Source organism: Oryzias latipes (assembly GCF_053564925.1).
Source record: "Oryzias latipes strain Hd-rR chromosome 1 unlocalized genomic scaffold, Olatipes_Hd-rR_3.1 chr1_Y".
Classification (NCBI taxonomy): Eukaryota; Metazoa; Chordata; class Actinopteri; order Beloniformes; family Adrianichthyidae; genus Oryzias; species Oryzias latipes.
In genome coordinates this window covers 2,074,881-2,090,681 of record NW_027616335.1, presented here as the reverse complement: position 1 = coordinate 2,090,681, position 15,801 = coordinate 2,074,881, and the positions used below count along the sequence as shown (strand labels likewise).

Sequence of the window (15,801 nt, the reverse complement as noted above, 5' to 3'; positions counted from 1 at the left end):
ACTGAAATTTTATCAGAATGAGCTGCAAGTGGTGGAAATGTGTGCAAAGCTCCTGATTCTGTTCAAACTGGTTCTGCTGTATGTTAGCTACAAAGGAAGGGAACAGAGAGGAACAAAACAGGCAGGCCTGCACTAAACATGCATCCCTGGAGCTGGTGGAACAAACAGACTGCATTTTAAATGTTTTTTATTATTTTTAGGGTATATAATAAAAATCAGTTCATGTGGATTTTTTTAAGAGGAAAAAACATATTCTTGTACATTTCTAGCTTGTATAAGGAATAACTGAAATCTTCAGAAACATAAACTGGCATTCCAAGTTCTTTGAAACCACTTTCCCCAAATACTAAACTGATGTTTTATTTTGAAATCAAGATGGAAAGACACTTTTCATCAGTAGTATTTTGAAGGTTTTTAAGTCTGTGAAATTGTTTATATATATTATATTTCAGAAACTGAAAATATAAAAAAACTACAAAATAAAAAAATAAATAAAAAAAAATGCTTTTTACAAAATAAGAGTTCAAAAATTAATGCAAAGGTCAATATTAAACAAAACAATTCCCAACGAAAATATTGCAATTATGACAGATGTGGTGACAATGAAAAAAGAATCTACCTAAAATATAATGTAATAAACTAATGTTGGCTCCAAATATTCCTTTGTTTTAAATAAATATGAAAGAAATACGGTTTGCAAGTTAAAAAAAAATCTGCAGGGGTTAGCCTTTTTCAAAGCTTTGTCACATAAAGTCAGTTACAGTCGCATAAAAACATCCCCCAACCCATTTAAATTTCCTTTAAATAAACAGTTCTTCAGCTTGAAAAAAAGCTTGCTTTGAATGCATCACCCAAAAATTTCCAGCTCAAACTGACAGCTAAGGAGAAAGGAGAGTGTTTGATTAATGAGGAAGGCCTGCTCATATCAGCAGTCTGTTTAGCAGACCCCACTATAAGAATAAGCAGGTCACAGAGCACATCCAGTCTCATCAGTGCTCATTACTACTGTGGGCGCACATCACACATTTAACTGCATGTGCCATTACTCAAGAGTTAATAAGAAAGCCGCCCTTTAAAAATTTGAGGGCACTTTTATTTGCATGTTCCTACACCTATGGTTTCTTTAAAAATGTGCACTGTGAAGCCCAATATGCCCTCTAAGAGTCACTAGAATGAATAAAATAATCAACTCCTGTAGATAAAAGACCCTACAGTACAAAGCACAAGCAATTTAACCAGGATATGACAGAAATGATGGCCATCACTGGCTTTTTGACCTTTAAGAGAAGATAATTTAATTAAGGAGTCACCGTAAAAAAACAAAAAAAACAGCCTAAGATGCTCTATATATTTCACTTTGAGCACATGCAGGCAGGGAGGAGAGATCTTAAAGTGGATATTGCATCATATCTGTGCATAGACACCCAGCTGCAGTCCCATCAGCATGCAACAGATGTGTGTGAGCACTGCAGCGCACATAGATCGTTTGTTAGATAGGAACGTTAGGGGAGGCTGGAGGAGAGGGAGACTCGGTTAACAGGAAGAACTGAGACGGTCAGGAAATAACACTGTCCGTTTGAATTAGCTTAGTCAGCTAAGCTTGAAAAGAACAGACATCAGAATCCTTGTGAATCCATCCTGAAACGCTGAGGAAGATAATCACGGGAAATAATTATAATCTAGAGCAGGTTCTTAAAATGAATGAAACCGTCCTCTTCTGGAAGAAGATGCCCCCTCACACTTAACCGATGAAGGAGGAAGTAAGGACTCCTGGTTTTGAGGCACAGCGAGACAAAGAGACACTCCTAAAATGTGTTATAAAGTATGCTACTGCTATTGCTCTGAATCAAAAACCATGTTGAGCAATATTGTAGTGTTCTTTAATAATTGTTTTACAAAGCATTAGAAACATTTCAGAAGGGTTTTTGATGATTACAGATCGGTGACGGACATTTTTTGGCCGTGAGTGTTTTAATAAAACTGTACAAAATAAAAAAAAATATCTACATTTCTTATTAAAAAAGTGATCATCTATAAACATTTTCTCTTTGGCAGTTTCTGCAGCATTCATAATCTTTTAGTAAGAATTCTATGTAAAAAAAAAAAAAAAAAAAAAAAAACGAGAGATTTTTCATAACTGACACTCAGTTGGAGTGTCCATGATTCCACAGTGACAAAAACTGCTCACAAGTGGAAAACCTACAGGAGGGCTACCAGCCTCCCTAGAGGTGGACATGCAAAAACTCTGATTACATAACATTTTATTAAAGGGTACATCCACAACTTCACTTGATCACAGTCCTTTTTACAAGGATGACAAAGCATTTTTTTGTAAGGGTTGCTTCAGCTTTTTATTTTATTTCTTTCTTAAAGAAAAAAAGAAAAAAAAAACAAGGGGAAATGTTTTAGGTTTGTAAGGATGCATCTAACCAAGCCACAAAACTACCGTAAATTCCGGGTTATAAAGCGCACCCGAATACAAGCCGCACCCACCTATTTTAACGTGCTCAAATGTTTTTGTACATACACAAGCCGCATCAGTATACAAGCCGCTGCCTCGACAAAGCGCATCCTGACTACCAGAGTGTGCATGGCTCATTACCACACTGTGGGCAGGTACTGGCCTTGTCTCAAGCTCATGTATCTAATTACACCCACATCTGAAACAGCATGCAGCTCTATTCTGTTCACAAGTTCCTCAGTTATGGGTTTTTTTATTTGATTTTTTTTTTTTTTTAACTTATTGACAAACTAGGTATCATACATAAAATTACTAACAGTAACCATATAATCAACATCACATCCCTCAGTTATGATGAGGAAATTTACATCCGCGATCCCCCATTTCCCATGAGTCTTAGGGGCTAAAGGCGGGGCCAACGCCCGGCTCGCCACACTGTTGTTCGTGTTTAAGAATGAGCAAGGAGCAGCAGTGCATGGAGGGGTGAAAAGGAACAGCTCTCCTTCCACTTGTGTCGCGGCAGCATTATGGGAGTAACAGGGCTGGTTAAAAAACATCAGTAAAATAGCGCGCGCCTCAGCGCGGCGCGTTCGTCAGAAGCTTCCTTTCACAACAAACACTTGTTGCTCCCCGGACGCCTATGCGCTCCGCGCTCGCCAAGCGGGCTCCTTGTCTCCCCTTCCTATCCGAAAAGCTCACATGGTGGCTGTGAGCTTTTCAATGCAAAATTCTGCTCAGTCAGAAACCGTAAAAACGACCAAATGGATTTGTGTTTCCAGTCGTGTCCCGACAAAATAAAGGCTGATGTTATTCACACATATTTACGTGCAGCCAGCCGAGTCACTATGACTCAGAGGTAAATACACTTCTGAGCATGCGCTGTTCTCTCCGTCACGCAGCTGACCGGCATTTCCATTTACTGATGGGGGATTTTTTCACGCTGCTTTTAACGATTGCTTTTAACTTGAAAGCTTTATAATATTGTAGCGGCGATCACGTGCACGTTGGGTCTAATGGCACCAAAGGATTCTGGGATGCGACCGGGCATGCGTGTTTCTTTTTGCTGAACCATGACTGAAGTGTCTAAGACCTGAAGTGACGTCCATGCTGTTTGGCTGCTCAGAGGTGTGTTAAAAAAAATGACTTGTGCTTGGTGGTGGATGGTGCATACAAAACCATTCACCAAGCCCGAATGTTCGTACATGGCGGCCGCCAATCAAATCCATAAATTAGCCGCGTCACAGAATAAGCCGCAGGGCTGTGAGCGCAGGAAAAAAGTAGCGGCTTGTAGTCCGGAAATTACGGTAATTGGCTGGATATCCCATAGGCAGAAGAAAAGCTTCACAAGGATGTTCCTGATCCCATTACCATGTTGGACAAAAATATTTATTTTTTAGCCATTGGAAACCCACAAATCTCTTTGTCCATCACTCTGCCAATATTAGTCACTTTAATAGTATAGGAATTGTTCTGAATTCAGATCCAATTTGTTAAAAACATGTAAATAAATACTGTATGAATTAAAATTGATGCATCATAAGATAAACTATAAAATGCATAAAATTAAAAATACCTTTGAACAAAAGTGTGTGCAATAAGGGAAGTTAGCTGGACTGAAGAGATTATATTTGTAGACTTCCCACCAGACCAGAGACCCATGATGAAGTAACAAGCCAAATAAATACAAAGTATTGTTTCTTGGGTAGCTTTCTATTCTTCTACATTATTTTTGAGTAAGATTTGTAATATAAATAACTACTAGACACACAATTTAACATATTTGCATCTAAACCACCTCATATGTTCCCCAATATATAAAGGATTGTGGAGAAGAAGGGGACTTTAGTTTTAGAATAGAGATTTTAGATTTTAGTCTTACCAGTCTATTAATGCGCACAAACTCCTCTGGACTTTTGGCCCAAGGCGGAAGAACTACGTTGGAGACGACAGTGCCATCCTCCATCACTCCCAGATTGTAATTGTTGCTGTTGACAAACATCTCAGGGAGATAGTAGAACTCTGGAATCAGCTCCTAAATCAGACAGAATAAACAGACACATAAATGTAGTTACACGTCTGCAAAATTCACAATAAGAAAAATGAAGGAATGTACAAATAATGAGTGTTTGGAGCTAGAGCTCTGACATACTAGATTAGTTGGTATAAAAACACTACCTTGCATACTAAAACATTTATTTAAAACAAAAAGAAAATACAATTTTCAATGTTTATCTGATTCTTACCACTCTTTGAGACATGAAAATCCCATGTTGGCATGTCAGTGGAGCCCTTTCAAAATTCTGATATGTTTAAATTCTTCGAATTAGACATATGCAGAACAGTTCATCTTGGATTTCCCCCCTTTACTTCCACAACATTCCCAAAAAGAAAAAGTTAGCCAAAAATGTTTAACTTATGACAATTTTATTGGGCTGTCACAAACAACACAGCTTATTTTAAACTCCAGCACAGGAAGGTTAAAAAAAACCTCCCCTGACAAGACTTGTAACTTTATATGTTTGGCCGTTCGTCATTCTTAACAAAGCAGAACTTGCCACAGTGAGTATAAACATGAAGATTGGGTTTGAGCTTCAAAACATGCAAATAAAAATCAGTGCTGCCTTTTAGACTTCAGCTGTGGTCTCAAAGTACAAAGACAATCAGAAGATGTGATGGTTCATTTCTTGGCTGCATGGATGTTATAAGGGAATTATATTTTGTTGATGTTCATTTTAACACTAACCTTCTGCCTGAGTGTTACACCACTAAAACTGGTAGATTTTCTTACGCCGCACTGGGGCAATAAACATCAAAACATCCAACATTAAAAAGAAGGGGGACCTGTCACAAGGTGGAGTTAAAGTCCCACTTTGATCATCTTTGGCTTGATTGTAAAAGTGTTCCAAGTGCTCTGTTAATTATGATAATGCTGTTTTTAGCCAACAAAAAAGTGTTACTTTCTAGGACATAGTTTCTGCAGAGCAGCAGGAGTTCATCAAGTATTTATCTCTGAGTTGTGGGCGGGACTGTTGGCGCGAAGTAAGTCTACCCCATTCCTATCACATCCTCAACCTAACATTACCGGTGTAACAAAAATGGCTAAATCAGAGCTATCCAGCAGTGCAGTTCTGTCGCAGATGCCAGCTCAGAGGAGGAAAACAAAGCCATTATGGATCCATTTGTCTGCAAGTGGATCCATCAGAATGGAGCGGAGCAGGGAGCTTGAGTGTCGTTAATTTTAGCACTTTGATTTTGCTCTTGATTCACAATGACTTGAATAAAGAAATACTTCAAAACACAACTTTAAGCTTAATTTTATTTATATTTATGCCCTCTATCATGAGAAAAATGGCACAAGAGAACATGTTAAATACACCAAAAGCACATGTTTCATTGGAGTGGGTCTTTAAATCCCAAAGATGTTTAGGTATCTTCTGGGTTTTATTCAAACAGACATTTAGTGACCAAAAGCAAACCAATAATGTTTTCATAGACGACATGAAAATATTCAGTTTGCAACTCTAAAAACTCTAAACTAAAATGTCCGTAAAAAGAAATTAGCTGGATAACAATTCCGCAGAATAATCGCGTCCGACTAAATAACCATAGTAACACACGGTTGAAAAACAACACTGCTCTTCCTTAGTTCTGAAAGCTCTTCACTCAACAAAACTTGACCTAATCTACAGGTCAACTTCTTAACGAGGCCTCCTGCTCACTTGGGTTCACTGGCTTCAGCCTGCTGTAAATCTGAGCTGGAGTTAGCTGGAGTTACCCTGACTCATGCATGCGCACGCACACAAACACACACACATGCATGCGACACTTTGCAGGGCCTCCCTCACCAGCACTCAAGCCCGCCTAGCATGGACTATTATGTGCAGTGGCCCCTTTGCTCCAGCTTGGTCAGAGGCCAGACCCTCTGATCCCCAATCCTGTCCTGTCATGGGTCACTGGAGGGGGGCTTCGGCCCCTGGGCTCTCCTGCTACACTTCCACTGTTGCAACATCTAACCCCTCTTCTCCTCTTCTCCCATTCTGATGCCTTTAGGCCAAGGGGAGAGGTCAGAGGATTGGCAAAGAGAGGTCACACTAGCGTCACCCAGGCTAGAGACACATTGAAACTGGGTGTTGTAACCTATTATCACCCTTGCTTTACCAGTGGCGTATGAAAACACAGCGGCTTTTTGCCTTCTGGCAGGGACAGAGGTTTTCCGACAATGGCCCCAATACTAAAACTAAATGGTGTACTTAGCATACCAAATTGATACATCTCACCCCTAATTCTCCTATTGCCCTAAAGATAAATGTGTGCACCCATGTGGATAAAGTCCACAGACTTTTATTCAAAACTGTGAAAAATTCCACCTGAACAACTACACAAACTGATGTGGTCCAGATTTCCCCCCTTTGTTTTGATCTGCCGTTGAGCCCTCACAGTTTGATCCACATTGACAGGTCTAGACTGAAGGAGCAAACGAGGGCTGTTGTTGGCCTTTCGCAATCAAGCATTGGCCAGCTACACAATAACACAATCCATATGTTTTATCTGAGAGACATGAAGGGGGGAGGGAGGGGGTGGGGCAAATGCAATCAAGCGTCAAAGCCCCAAACGCCACTGCTGCTCACCCATCCAGTGACCCGGTGCCAGGAGAGCAAGCGAAAGCCAGCTCTGACGGCGAATGTCTGACTGTAGTTGTAAATGTTTAAGAAGAACAGTTAAAGAAGGCTGAAGGGCCTCGGTATGGGAATGACCTGTGCTGTTGAGGGGGAAAACCAAAAATGCTCAGCGCAGTTTGGGGGCCCAATGGGCCCGGATTCAAGTGCATGTTATAGCTGGATGAATCTGAGACAGACTGTTGAGACAGATGAGGATTAGAGCAACTCTTTGATCAGAAGACCAGGAAGCTTTCACTGCATGGAGACAGTGATTGGTAGTGACGGAAGATTTCTCCTTGCAAACCTTTTCTTCTTCTTTAAGAATGCTGAATGGAGATTTACCCTTCTGCGGTGTTCAGGGGATTTTCTTTTTTTAAAGTTTTTTTTTTTTTTTTTGAAAGCATAAGCTTGCACGGGAGGGACGGTACCTTCACGTCAGACGTGTCTCTTTGGCAGTTCCTCCATGCCCTGGACACTGATGAGAAGGTGCGATCAGCATGGTCAAACTTTCCTCCTTGGAAGTTGAGGAAAAATGTGGTGAACGGCTCCTGTATAGAAAAAAGAAACCCAAGGTGAGAAATCACTGTGATTGCTGTACAACTGGTTACTTACTCCTTATACCAAAGGGTCTGCAACTTTCAACACTTAAAAAGCCATTTAGGTGTAATTCCCACTGACCAGCCCAGTGGGAGTCCAACGTCACCCTTCAGAAAAATACGGCACTGTTTTATATTTATGTTATTGTTACTACTGGGCGGCTGTGGTAGGGCGGTCAGCACTCTGATCGGAATATTGCAGGTTCGATTGCCTGGCCATGTGTTGAAGTGTCCTTGGGCAAGACACTGAACCCCACCTTTATAACATTTGATGGCCTCTTAGCCATACATTTGTAAACCTAACTAACCAAAATTAAATCAGAGTTCACTGCTGTATTTTTGAAAGGTGAACTAAAAGTCATTTGATTATTTTCAAAAACAGACAGTTCACCTTGTTATCCTGTACACCACATGTATGAATTGCGCTGAAACATGTTTTTTCTGGTAGATAGAGCTCAAAAATTGTTTTAGTGCAACTTTGATCAGGAGGCTGCACCGCTTGATGGATCGGAGAGTTATGGCTACTGTAGTGAGGCATAACTGGTGGAGTGATGCGTGCTGTGCTTCAACTGCTTGTGAAAGAGAAAGTACAAATGTGAAAGATTGACTAATCCGACTGTTTTGTTTTGCTTAATGTCCAAAAAAATACAGTCCTTTTTAAAATTAGACACATAGTATTTTTCTTTGGCTAAAGAGCACCAATAGAGGGGTAAAAGAGCCTCTTGTTGCTCCAGGGCCACAGGTTGCAGACCCCTGACTTATACACGAGTTTTAAACTGTTAATCAGCCAATCCAACACTATAAAAGTAAAATAATTATTCTTTTACAGCTTTGTCAGTCAATACACTTTGTCCTAATACTTGTTCAATCGCAAATAATCTTCTCAGAAATCAATCAATAAAATCTGAGTAGAAAATGAAACTTACTCTGCATGAAACCATAGCCTCATTCATTTCAAGTTAGTACATAAACTGTCAAAACACAGTTAAATAAAAACATTTACAGATTCAGTCAAAGCCATTTATGCAGCACCAGTAGTTTACCATCTACCCTCCATTCCAGGGTCTGATCTTTAAATGGGTGTCACAAGTGAGAGCTACTGCTAAAGTAGGTTTAGAATAAGCCGGCTAATGATGTGCAGGATCAATGAGGTGGCTCTGCTGGGAGTCAGACGGTGAGCTTCGGAGGCAAATACAACAGAAAAGTGCATGTTGGAGAAACTTAGTAACCTCCTTCTCCCCTGAGAGCAGTAGAAAAAGATTGATGGCATCCATTTAACAAAGGTACCAAAAGAGAGAAGCTAAGTGCAAAACATACAATGAAGGAGTCCTTCAAAAAGAAATCAAAGCATTCTATACAATGTGCTTGTTGATTTATTGATCAATTCATTGATTTTTTTTTTTAAGCTTTTGTATATTTTTTGAATGATGAAAAAGAACTTGAAAAAACATTTAGATGCAACATTTTACTATAATAGCATAAACCTGAAATAACTTAATTCAAATTCAGTAAAAAAAAAAAACGAAACATCAAAACACTTGATCAAAATCGATTAATAACTTCTGATATTCATGAAATTAAAAAATATTTTTTTGGCGTAAATAGTTGCTTTTTTAACAGCAGATGTAAGAGAAATTCAAATTTTTAAATATGTCAATGATTTTTTATATATATATTGATATATCAACAAATATATATCAATAAATAAAAACATAATTGCATTTCTTGCACTTACGATGCGGAGCAGCCACATCAAGGTGAAGCTGGAGGTGGAGTAGTGTGTCCCATAGTGGAATTTGGGCACCTGATCATCCTCCCATGACTCGTAGCGGTCTGAGAAGAATGCTGCCCTCTTGGGGTTCAGCGCTCCAATTGGCTATAAGATAATATGAAGGAAGGCACTTATTAAAATATGCAAAGAAATAACAATAAAATAAAAAAGAGCCACAAATTTCCCTTGAGCACAGTTTCATTAGAAAGCATGAAAACATGATGTGAAAGCAAAGGTAAAACAAGCCCGCTGTACGGAATACATTAAGGAGCCACTCCTTGCCGTACAACAGTTGCACGGGAAATGAAGCTGGTAACCGCTGTGCAATTTCAAATGAATATTAGATGATGTTTCTCTTCAGTCAGAGATCAATCCTTTCCCTCAGAGTGCTTTTTACAGGCTGTGATAGCGAGCCCCTGCAGCTGCAGTCTGTCAGAGGAAACTAATGTCCTCCAATGAAAGAGCGCCTACAAGGACTATCAATACCAAAGATTGGGGCGCCTTTAATTTTTGCTTTTATGAACCTGTAACTAATACACTGGAAGCCAACCTATTTGTAGTTTCAAAAAACTGTTTAGCTGCATTAAGGTTCCATCTTTCTCTGAAAAAAAAACCCAATAACCTTATGCCCAGCTATTATTTAAATGCTCATTTATAGAATGTACTTGAGGCTGGTTCAATTTTTATTAGTCCTTTGCTGAATGTGCCTTATTCCCCCACCCGGAGTAACCTTCTCTTTCTAACAAACACTAGCACACACACAAAAAAATCAATACTAATGGAATGATGTGCTTTTGAGTATGAGAGCCTTGCAGGGTGTGGATCCGTTGGATCTCTTTCATGTCATGCGGTACCCATCACAACAAGACAGATCCACTGCAAGGCTTTGATATTGATCTGGGTTCCTGCTACGATTCCTGTGTGTGAAATAGGGCATGCTTCTAGGCAGGAAGGACTCTAAGATTTTTTTTTGCGCTTTTTGGGGGTGTTTATTGATATTTTTGCTTATTTTCCAAACCGTCTGCTGAGTATGTGCGCATTTGTGAAGCGAGGCTACACGGAGCAGCTCGATGTTGACAATGATACACTGTGGACTTCCTCAGGGCCACAGGGGTGGGTGAGTACACACAGTGAATTATACATCACCCCCATTGCTCTGATTTATAGCCCTAATAACAGTCGGCTCATTAAAAAAAGAAAAGGGAGAGGAGGCGTATAAAATAAAAAAAAAAGACTGAAAGTGCCACAGTGACAGAGCGAGGGGGAGAATTGTGTGCGAGTGCATGTGGGGGCCGTTTGGTTTGCTCCATCCCGACATTGTTTACTGCTGTAAATTACCATGAGGCTGACGCTCCTGGCTTACAGTAGCTACAACAGAGCAGCAGTGACAGCGCTGTACATCAGAGAGGTGTGCTGATGGACCGCCTGCTGCCGCTCCACCGCAGATTGGCTTAATATGCGGCGGGCGCACAAAAGCGCTCTGATGAGGGCTGAGACAAATGAACCGATCCCGTAGTTTTAATTAGACTAAAGAGTAAGCCGTAGAACAAAATTGCACCGCTGTTGCAGAGAGGTAAACATCTGAAAGGGAATGCTGGGAGAGAGTTAATCAGTTCTTCATCAGGAGGGAGATGAGGATACTACTCAGTCACAAAATTTGCAGCATTACTATACTGCATGTATCATGCTTGGTCATTTATTTAAAAGCACTCCTTCATTGTAACAAAGTCTAGATTTGGACCTGACACCATCTCACTGAACAGTGTTTTTACACTATTAGTTTAAATCAATATCACTAATTTGATTAATATTTGTTAGTTTACTAAGATTCCAGAAAAAATGTGACAAATTTAAAGAATGTGGCCATTTAAAAAACAAAACAAAGTATCACCTCTCCTATAAACTGGTGTCAAAACGTTTTGGAGTGACTGTATGCCATAAATCGTTTTGAGCAGTGTTTATGTATAATGTCCTCTTTAAACACTGAAAATGCAGCAGAGGGCCTGGGGGATAAACATATGGTGTGCGTATGGCGAGATCAATACACTATTAGCTGATCTGGCTGTGAGTAGTTATCGCACAAGAGGTACAGAGGGCGCTCAATAAGTCCTGACCAGTGCTGCTGCTGTGTAAATATGGACGACAAAGCAGATAAACAATTGGTTTAATGGTGAGTTAAGCTTCATTAAAAGCAGAACAGCAACAGGAAATGGACAGACTCGTACAGTAAGGCTATGGGGGAACATCCCTACTTATTTTATTTTTTATTTTTTTATTAGCCCCATTAGTTTTTACAGTTTTTTTATATATAAAAAATGACACCAGAATCAAAATATATGAATATGTGGAAATAAAAATAGTGAAAAAAGAAGACGTGCTGAAGAGGAACAACTCTTAGCTTATCGTGACTACAACGTTATCTCGGGGGTCGGCGTTTGATGTCAGGCTGAGGTTAGAGTTTATGATAAGAAAGTCCCTGAGGTCACACTGGCTCTGGTAGTACGAGACATAAATCCTGTGTGGCCTTTGCCGTGTCGGCTATGATGACAGTGTGCGACACAGACACGCATTCACATCACTTTGGGCTCCTCAATGTCACTGTAGGCTTCACAGATGACCTGTTTCTACAAAAGACAACCACCGATGTGACACACTCAAGGAAAGGGGGGGTGAAAGAGAGGAGGAAGAAGCTAAAACTACAAGAAAGGGAAGCAACGGCTTGACACACCTGCAATAAAAAAAAATAACCACTGAAGGTCACAAAGCAATACGTTGGTAAAAATAATAAAAGTATGACACACAAATGATTGTGGTGCAAAATGGTGGAGTGTGTGTGTGTGTGATTTGGGAGGCTGCACAGCGCTGTTTGCCCTTTTCCAGACACTGCAGTTTAACACGGTCCAGCAGTCGTAGCCTGATTTCACACGTCTCAACAACACGAAGAAAACTGATGTAATAAAGATTGGCCACCCCCCCCCCCCCCCCCCCCCCTCCATCCCATCTTTTTTCTCTGCAGTCCTTCTGCTTGTGAAGTAACACTGACAGAACAGACAACTAACATTGTTCTTTTATGGATGTCTCTCCAGCTCCTTTTAACCCAATAACATTCAGTCACTGAGTTTTTGGGGGGTGAGGTCTGAACAAGCACAGAGGCTGAGCTGTCACCTCACAATACTGCAAACTTAAGAGGAGGGATGTTGAAAACTGATATAAAGCTACAGGACAGTCGTTTTCGGCGAGTTTCTATGTTAGAGGGATAAGTACAAATGCCACTTTTCAACCAATGAAGTCAAGTAAATGGGCAGACATGGAAAAAGAATGGAAAGTTAAATACTGAGCAAAACTACAGGATGACAGAGGAACAGAGGTGCACAACAGCAAACTGAAAGTCAAAGCAACAAAATTAAAGTTTTTAGATCTTCTCGTCTTCCACAAATGAGGTAAAGATGGAGTATTTAAAGTCCCACTTCTAGTTGTGGGTGGAAATGTTGGTGCAGGGCAACCCCACCCCCACTTCCTGTCACCCATCTGTTAACACCCTCTTCTGCTGGCTTACAGCCCCTCACACCCCGAGACTAACATTACCGGTGAAAGAAGAATGGCGGGCAATGCTGGAGCTATCCAGCTGTGCAGTTCTGAACCAGATACCAGCTCAGACGAGGAAAACAAAGACTTACACGGAGCTATCTGTCTGCAAGTGGATGAATCAGAATTGGGAAGAGTAGGGAGCGTGTGGCCTGTCTAGCATATTTTCTAGGTCACAAATACCATATTTTTTTGTCTGCTCCCGATTTACAAGAATTTCGAAAAAGAAATTGTTAGAAATGCAATTTTAAGCCAAATTTTCTTTATCTTTGTCCTCCATCATGAAAAAAAAAATGCCACAACATGCTAAAAGCAGGATTTTCATCTGAGAGGTTCTTTAACGCTACTTCACCACAGAAAACAGCATAGCTGAAAAAATATGTGAAGGATAAAAAACAAGAGCATTTTCTCCACTACATCTCTGACCCACAGACACATGCTCAATCTTCTTGCTACAGAACTAATTCACCCCCCCCCCCCCCTTCTCAACTGGACTCTTCCATTCAGGGAGAAAAACTAGGGATAGTATTTTCAGCTTCTTTCTTTATGTCATTTGGGAGAGAATCTTTTACGCAATCCCATCAGCATGACTGCATGCACTGACATGCCAGGTTCCTCTCAGGGCAGCTTTCTTTGTTTTAAACCCCATCGTCTGATGCCTGGGGCCAGACAACCAACTCAGTCACACTTCCTGTTGTCCTGTGAAAGGTCAAACTTAAAATAATTCCACTCAGCTTTTGATTTATGAGTATAAATTGTAAATAACCCAGAAACTAGGTAATGTGGGGAACATTTCATAGATCACCAGTTACAAGAGAGAAACAATACATTCATAATCAACTGAGGACTTGAACACTTGCAAATTAAAACTGTAGAATAGAGTAATACATTTTAAAAGTTAACAATAGATCATTTCTACTCCGTTTACAACAAATGCATCATCATTTGGCCTGGCCATGTGTGAGAGACAGAATTAAGCACGTCTTAATCAAATGTATTGACATTGTTATAATTTTAAAAAGTGTTTCTTCTGTGATGTACATCAACACGCTACACGACAATCAAGGGAGAGTCCATTTCTTCAACCTGCATGTCAGACTGGTCATGGTCGGGGAATGGTCTGTTATAGAGCAATGGTGGCATGGAATTCATTACCACAATGTTTAATTACACAAATGTATACAATTTAATTTTCTAAAAGAGTAAGACTGTTTATTTCCCCCCCAAGAAGAACGCGGACGCAGTAGTGGACTGGTATTGTTGGCTTTGATTTCATGTTTTGTTAAGGCTGATGTCGTGCTCTGAACTCAGAGTTGACCTTGACTGAACCAGGGTGATTGTGGAGTATTATTATTATTTTGCTAGTTTTTTTTAATTTGTTATTGTACCATTGCTGTATACATTCTGTTTAAATTGTTGTGAAGAGTGCATGTACATGTATATCTGCTTGTTAATGTATTTGTAGCTTTAAGAAAGTGGGACCCCAGGAAGAATAATAGCTAATAGGGATCCTTAAACAAACCTGGTCCTTTCACTGCAACCATCAAGGTAACAAACAGTCAGAAGATGCACCATGTTCTCACCTTGGACAGATCTCTGAAGTTGCTAGGCAAAGTGAGGTCAAGTTCCTCCGAATCATAGTTAGTGATGACCCAGGGGAAAACTGGGTACTGGTTCAGGTCATTGTAGGTGCGACCTGCCCAGAAAACACAGAAATGAGGAAAAAACATGCATGAAAGCAAGATTAACCATAAAAAACTGGCTTTAACTGTTAAAATGCAGGTGTACATGTGAATTTATGGCACACGGATAGATAGATGGTGTGTGGGGTTTTTACCAGAGATGGTGTTTAGAAACATCAGGTACTCGAAGTTGGATATCTCACGGCGCTGCCAGCGCTGAGTCATGTTTGAGGCCTTAAAGAGCTGCTTCGGTGTAGCTAAAGAGATGCGTCTGCACAAAGGAAAGAGCAACACACATTTGAGGAGGTCACTAAAGACTTCAGTGTTTCCTGTGGCTGTGGGCCTGTGCAAATGTAGAGAAGCTGAACAAAGACTATCGTCATTAACTAAAACCAACCCACTGAACTTACAGTATGGCTAATTAGGAAGATTAATGTACAATAGGCTGGGATGACAATACATATTTTTGTTCATGCGTGCGCCCACATGGCCTAGTAAGTGCTGCGTGTGCTGCTGGACAAAAATAATGACCCACCATCCAATTAAAACACAAGAAAATGATGGAATTAATCAATGTCAAAGCGAGATTACAGTCCCTGAGGCACTAAAAAAAAAAAAATAGTGAAAATACAACATTCCAATACATGTATGTAAGAGAACACATTACCCATCAAGCCATTACGCGATTGAGTGCATTAAAAACTGCTTTTTAAGGATCTATTACTTTTTTAAAATGTCACACATATTTAAAAGTATAAATAAAAGCATGGAAAAGAAAGAAAAGCATCTATACGAAAATTTACATCTGCAGATTTTAGAAAAATAGATTAAATTAAATAGTGTTATTTTCATAGACTTGTAATGCACTTATGCCGCATCGGCTTAAAGAATACAAGTATACAAGGACTAAACAACACAGGATAATTATAAAAAAAAGATGCAGTTCTGTTAAAATCCAATAAAAAATTATAAACGCATTGCCTCTGTTCCTCAGAAAAAGCAACGGAGTTATTGCAAATTGCATTAAAGTAATAAATGATCAGTAATT

At 39.9% G+C, this 15,801-nt stretch overlaps 1 protein-coding gene across 3 annotated transcripts in view; it reads right to left on the bottom strand.

Moving 5' to 3' along the window:
• Window positions 1-15,801, bottom strand: part of LOC101175296 (lipopolysaccharide-responsive and beige-like anchor protein) — a 174,521-nt gene that overhangs the window by 35,213 nt on the left and 123,507 nt on the right. For all 3 annotated transcript variants that reach the window (XM_078943356.1, XM_023957677.2, XM_023957676.2), the window contains 5 exons: window positions 14,909-15,024; window positions 14,655-14,767; window positions 9,451-9,591; window positions 7,548-7,667; window positions 4,341-4,493 (listed from right to left, as the gene is read on the bottom strand). In XM_078943356.1, the coding sequence (XP_078799482.1) occupies window positions 4,341-4,493; window positions 7,548-7,667; window positions 9,451-9,591; window positions 14,655-14,767; window positions 14,909-15,024 (643 nt within the window). The remainder of the gene's footprint in view (window positions 1-4,340; window positions 4,494-7,547; window positions 7,668-9,450; window positions 9,592-14,654; window positions 14,768-14,908; window positions 15,025-15,801) is intronic.